This window comes from Chlorella variabilis, assembly GCF_000147415.1.
Source record: "Chlorella variabilis unplaced genomic scaffold CHLNCscaffold_3, whole genome shotgun sequence".
In the NCBI taxonomy this organism is placed as follows: domain Eukaryota; kingdom Viridiplantae; phylum Chlorophyta; class Trebouxiophyceae; order Chlorellales; family Chlorellaceae; genus Chlorella; species Chlorella variabilis.
The window spans coordinates 581,196-587,391 of NW_005435085.1; the positions used below are offsets into that span (position 1 = coordinate 581,196).

General features: G+C 72.8%; 1 protein-coding gene across 1 annotated transcript in view; it reads left to right on the plus strand.

Moving 5' to 3' along the window:
• Positions 1-2,503: 2,503 nt before the first annotated feature.
• CHLNCDRAFT_56862 (hypothetical protein) overlaps positions 2,504-6,196 on the plus strand; it is a gene marked incomplete at its 3' end in the record, with an annotated part of 5,443 nt that continues 1,750 nt past the window's right edge. Inside the window, exons 1-7 of the mRNA XM_005850499.1 lie at positions 2,504-2,840; positions 2,969-3,095; positions 3,261-3,574; positions 3,816-4,146; positions 4,392-4,584; positions 4,748-5,885; positions 6,095-6,181. Of these exons, the coding sequence (XP_005850561.1) occupies positions 2,583-2,840; positions 2,969-3,095; positions 3,261-3,574; positions 3,816-4,146; positions 4,392-4,584; positions 4,748-5,885; positions 6,095-6,181 (2,448 nt within the window). The 5' untranslated portion in view covers positions 2,504-2,582. The remainder of the gene's footprint in view (positions 2,841-2,968; positions 3,096-3,260; positions 3,575-3,815; positions 4,147-4,391; positions 4,585-4,747; positions 5,886-6,094; positions 6,182-6,196) is intronic.

A 6,196-nucleotide genomic window follows, 5' to 3' on the forward strand; every position in this document is an offset into this window, starting at 1 on the left:
TCAGCAGGCGTGCACCGGTGCCAGCGGCGCCCGTGGCCTCCCATTTCCCCCCCATGCATTGCCTGACCAGCAGCCCTGGCTGCCCCCTGCTGTCTTGTGTGCTGCAGGCGCGCAGCGCCTCCCCTGCCCCCAGCGCCGGCTCCGTGGGCGGCAGCAGCAACGGCGGCGGGGCGCTGCCCGCGGCGCGGCGCCAGCGCAGCCGCTTCGCCTTTGCGCAGGCGGCGGAGGAGGCGGCCGATGCGCAGGAGCAGCAGCAGCAGCAGGAGGCGCAGGCGCAGGCTGCGGCGCCGGCCCTGCCCCCCGGGTTTGGCCCGTCTGTGCAGCCGCAGGCACAGCCACGCCAGGAGCAGGAGCAGGCGCAGGCGCCGGCCCAGGCGCGGCCCCCCGCCAGCCTCCTCCTGCGCGAGCTAGCGGCCCACCAGGCGCGCCAGGCGCCGCCGCTGTTCCCGCAGCAGGCGCCGCAGCTGCCCCACCAGCAGCACCAGCACCAGGCGGCCGCCGTGCAGCAGGCGCCGGCGAGCCAGCACTACCAGCGGGCTCAGCCGCAGCAGGCGCAGCAGGCGCAGCAGGCACAGCAGGCGGATGCGGGCGCCTTCTTCAAGTCCCTCTTCCCCACCGCCAACGTCAGCGTGGCCACCAGCAGCTTTGAGCTAGGCCTGCACCACCAGCAGGCGCAGGCGCAGCAGGCGCAGGCGCGGCAGCTGCAGGAGGCGCCGCAGCTGGTGCCGCAGCAGGTGCACCACCAGCAGGTGGCGCAGCAGTACCAGCTGCACCAGCCGCACCAGCCGCCGCAGCAGCAGTACCAGCTGCACCAGGCGCAGGCATTCCAGCTGGCGCCGCCGCCGCAGCAGCAGCCACGCGTGCCAGCCCCCGGCTTTGGCAGCCCGTATGGCGGCGGCAGCGGTGGTCTGTTTGGGGGCGCCAGCCCACCGCACGCCCAGCTGGGCTCCTCTCCGGGCGGCCCCTACAACCCCATTGCCGCCATGTTCCCGCAGCACCAGCAGCCGGCAGCCTCCCTGGCCCCCGGCCTGGCTCTGCTGCGCCAGCTGCAGGGCGCCGGCGCGGTGGGCGCCAGCGCACCCGCCCCGCACCAGCACCAGGCGCAGCACCAGGCGCTGCAGGCACACCAAGTGCAGCCACAGCAGCCACCCCAGCAGCAGCAGCAGGCGGGCGTGTTTGGCGGCGCCTACTCGGACCCAGCCGTCATGGCCGTGGGCACGGTGCACGCCCCGCCGCAGCTGCCGCCCGGCTTTGGCGGGCTGCAGGCGTCGCGCCCGCCGGGCTTCTAGGGGCCTCCCCCCAGCTCCGGTCTGCCTGTTCGGTGCTGCCTCTGTAACACATCTAGACGCAGGGAGTGAAAAGATGAGACGCAGGCCAGCGCCGGCCTCACGGAGGGGGAGAGCCAAGGGGGCACCTGCGCGTGAGCACTCGCCCGCGCCGGTGTCGCACAGGCGGGGGCGTGTCTTGCAGGTGCGCCCCGCAGCCTGCCACCGCAACCGGCATGGCCTAGCGCCTGAGCGCTGGCTGCTGGATCGTCCTGCTCTAATCGTGAGGCCCATTCTTGGCCACGTGGCTTGGGGGTTGGGGTGGAAAGGCGGAGGTGCTGCTTCTGTTGCCTTGTTGCCTGTCCAGCTTGCCTACCTGGTGTTCCAAGGCAGAGGCCAGCGATGTCCGCAGCAGAGGGCTCCCCCACTCTCAACCTCAACCAGGTGGAGGCCCAGGAAATTCAGCAGCACACCTTCGCCAGCGGCACCAAGGTGGCAGGTGGGTGGGCAAGCCTAGCTAGGGCGCACGGTGGTGTCAAGGTCCTCACACTGTCCCCTGGCGGGCTGAAGGGTCTACCATTCCTGCTATGTTGCTGTGGCTCACTGCCAGCCCATGCCTCCACCGCAGGCGCCACCAACCCCTACGGCGCGGAGAGCGGGCATGGCGTGGGCTACGGCGCCTCCAACGACCCAGCCTACCCGGCGCAGCAGGCTGGCGGAGCCACAGATCTGGGTGGGCCGCTTTGCTGGCTGCTTGGGGCGTGTCCTAGAGAAGGCAATGGGGTGGGCAGGGGCAGCGGCGGCGGCAGCAGCCTCTGGTGCCAGCCTGCGGTAGAGGCGCGGGCCGGATAAGCGCCCCTGTGCAGGGGTGCAAGTGTGCTGCGCGTGCATTGCGCCCGCTGAGGGCGGCACCCAGCACGGCCTGGCCAAGGTGAAGGAAGGCGTGCAGGAGGCATTGGGACTGAAGAAGTGATCCTTGCACACGGCGCGGCATGTGGTTGGCGGCGGGACGCCGGGCACCACGCGGCGGCGGCAGGAGCTGCCCGTCCCCTGCGCTGCGGCGCTGATTGATTTCTGCCATCTGCACATTTGCTGCATTGTGCAAAACAGTGGACGCCCTTGAAAAAATCGTGCGATGCGCAGCAGGAACCCCTAGCACAGCGCGCGGGGGCATGCCCAAACCTCCATCTGCTGCTTGCCAGGAGCTTATTTCACAGCGCAATGCACGACAGGGAAGCCGATGAAGGACGCCTATATGTCGGTGTCGAGAATACGGCCGTCTCGGAGATGGGGCAACTGATCTTGAGTCCTTGAGGCATGCTGGCAGCCCTGATCCTGCTGCTGGCATGGAGCGGCCAGGGGGTGGCGACAGACCGCCCTGCGCTTCCCCCTACTTCGGTGTTCTTCAGCGCCGAGGGGCCAGGCTCTGCAGGACAGGCTGTCATCGCCCCTAACGTTGTCGTGGAGGGGGAGCCCCTAGGGGCGCCCACCACCCAGGGCGGGCCTGAGGAGTGCTCGGCCGTCTGCCGCGCCGGCGGCGGCGACTGTGACTGGTTTCGTTTTTGTGACAGCGACGTGAGCCCCGTGAAAGCCCTGTGAAAGCCCTGTGACTTAGCATGCCGATTGCTTGACAGCCAGCCCAGCCTGGCCTGGGTGCTGGGCCGTGGCACACCATGCTGCCACCGCCGCCGCCTGCGATGCAGGACGGCTGCCCTGAGGGCGGAGCGGACGGGGCGGGCCTGGCATTCCAGGCCTGCCTGCTGCTGCGCGCCAACTGCTCCCTGCAGCCGGTGGTGCAGCCCAGCAGCAGCGACAGCCACATCATGTCAGGTGGGGCAGGCTGGGCCGCCGGCGCAGGCACACAGAGCGCCGCCGTTGGCACCGCCGGGCAGCTACTCCCCGCCCCGTGCGGCGCTGCCCAGGCGCGCACACGTGCCGCAGGCTTGCATCATCCCTGGTGTGACCCCTGACCCTCCTGGGCCGCCCCTCCCGCAGGCTTCCCCGTGCGCCAGGCGCCGATGTCGCTGAGCGGCTTCACGCCGCTGGCGGCACAGGGCATCCTGGGCGGCGACTATGAGTGCCCGGAGTCGCTGCTGCCGGGCGCCTGCGCCATCCGCGGCACCCTCACCGCCGCCAGCACCTGCATCCGCTCGCCAGAGTGCCGCGCCGTCACGGTGTACCAGAACGGCACCGACGGCTGCTCGGGGCAGGCCATCGCGCTGCTCAAGGCGCAGGGGCTGTCGCCCGCCAATGGATTCATATCGCCCTCCACATACACGCTGCTGGTGGCGGAGGCGCAGTCGCAGGAGGTGGGGGGGCAGGGGGGATGGGTGTGTGTAGGGGGGTAGGGCGGGGGTGATGGGGAGCGGGGCACCCCAGGGCCGCCAGCGGCCGGCAGCATGGCGCCGGGGCTGTGGGCGAGGCGAGGTGTGGATGCGGAAAACCAGGCCTGGCCTCCCCCATGCACTGCCCCTCTCCCCCCAGCCGTCCTCACCGCATGCCAACGCGGGGCCACCCCTCCCTCCTTCCCACCCCCTCCCCCACCTGCAGTCCAACTTCTGGCTGCTGGCCGGCGAGGGCGAGGTGGTGGTGGCGCCCGAGGCGGCGCAGGCGGGCGCCGACGCCGACGCCACGGTCGGCCTGACTGCCTGGAAGGGCGCCATCGTGGCTCGGGGCGCGGTCATGGGCGGGGCGGTGGTGGGGGTGGTGGACGGCGTGGCGACGGCGGAGGAGTGCGCGCGGGAGTGCCACCGGCGCGGCGCGGGCGCCGCCAACTTCAGCGGCGGCTGCAACGTGGTCAACCACTGCCACCGCCAGGGCGGCTGCCGCTACCAGGACGCAGACCTGAGCCGAGAGGAGGTGGCACTGGGCAGGGGGCAGTGTGAGCGGGCTGGGGCGGCTGGGGGTACGGGGCTTCGTTTTTGCACGCTCGGGCGCCCGGCAGGGGGCGGAGGCGGTACGGGCCGGAGGCAGTACGGTTACCATTGGTGGGCGGGGTGCTTGCGCAGGGTGTGTGGGACTGGGGCGTCGTGCAGCGCTGGCGCAAGGCCAGCCCCCCTGCCTGCCCGCCCGCCCGCCCGCCTCCGCGCGGCCAACCTCCGCCGCCGCCGCCGCTGCCGTGCGCAGGCGAGCTGCGGTCTCAGGAGCTGGCCATGCCCAGCATCGGCTCCCCGCCCGTGCTGCTGGGCAAGGGGGCGGGGGTGGAGTTCAGCGTGGGGGCGCCGCTGGTGGAGTGGGGGCCCGAGCTGGCCGGCTACCAGCGCCACCCGGGCCGCTCGCTGTTTGCCAGCGGGCGCTTCCAGTGCGAGGGCAGCCTGAGGTGAGGGGCGGGGGCGGGGGCGGGGCGCCAGGTGGGTGGTGGTGTTTGTTGCTACTGGCGGTGGTGGTGGCGGGCGGGCGGGCGCGGTGCGGTGGGCCCTGCAACATTATACCTCTCCTCTGCTATACTGCCTTGTACCTCTGTCATACCTCTGTTGCCGCAGGCCCCAGGCGCAGGAGTGCGTGCTGGAGGGCTCGCCGAGCACCCTGGCCGCCGCCTGCGACTCGGCAGCACAGTGCGCCGCCTTCCTGCTCAAGCCCGGCTATATTGTGGATGGGCAGCCCACGCTGGCGCCGCAGGGGATGCATGTGGGCATCTTGAAAGACGCGGTGATAGAGCCCTCGGCCTGGGTGCTCAACCCCACCACCACTCTGTACGTGCAAGACGGCTCGGGCGGCGGCGGCGGGCTGTCGGCGGGCGCCATCGCCGGCATCGCAGTGGGCTGCGCGGCGGGCGTTGCGGCAACGGCGGCGGCCGCCTGGCTGCTGGCGAGGCGGCGGTGGCGGCGGCAGCGGCAGCCGGGCGCTGTCGCTGCGGCGCCGGGCGCGCTCAAGAGCCACAAGAGCGGCAGCGTGAGCACGCAGGAGGATGGGGCGGAGGCGTGCGAGGCGGGGGAGGGCAAGCGGGGCGGCTTCCTGCCGCGCGCGGTGCAGGTGGCGCCACAGCAGCAGGCGGCCAAGCCGTCGCCCTTTGTGAGCACCGCGGCGGCGGCGCCGGGGGCCGCGCCCGGCCCCTCTTTCAGCAGCGGCCAGAGCGGCGGCAGCGGCGGCAGCAGCAGCATGGAGCGGCCGGCCGGGTCCGCGCCGCGGCGCGGCTCGGCCGGCGCGCAGCCCTTCCCCGGCGCCGCCAACCGCGCCCCGCTGGCGCCAGGCGTCGACCCCCTGTGCTTGAGCACCGCCGCCCTGAGCGCCGCCCTCAGCAGCGGCGCCATGTCTCCAGTGGTGGCCGCGGCGGCCGCCCGCTCACAGCAGGTCGCCAGCGGCGACGGCGCCAGCGCCAGCGCCAGCGGCAGCAGCGCGCAGCTGGCGCCAGCTGGCGACGCGCTCGACCCGCAGGCCGGCCGCGGCGCCGCGCTGCCGGAGCTGGTGCAGCATGTGGCGGTTCAGGACGCGCTGGCGCTCACTGCTGGCGCCACCAGCAGCCGGGGGTCCTCCGAGCGAGGCGCCGCGGCACTGTCTGTGGAGGCGCTGCCGCCGCGGCTGCGAGAGTGGGTGGTGGACCCTGGCGAGTACGAGGTGATGCGCTGGCCCAACGGGAAGCCTCAGGAGATAGGGGCGGGGGCCTCGGCTCACGTGTACAAGGTGCGGTGTGGGGGGCCTGGCGGCGGGTGGGTGGATGGGTGGGTGTTGGGGCTGGGAGGGGTGCGGCTGGCCACCCACCCAGCCTGTGGGCGGCGCGGCTGCCGGAGCGCCCAGCCCAGCTCCACCCCTGCTGCCGCCCCCTGCTGAGCCCCCTGTCGACCCGTGCCCTGTCCGTACCGCCCCGTGTACCGCCCCCGTACCGCGCGCAGGTGCTGTACAACGGCGAGGTGGTGGCGGCCAAGGAGATGGACATCGAGGCCAGCGCCGCCATGCAGGAGGCGTTCTTCAAGGAGGCCGTCTGGCTGCACGCG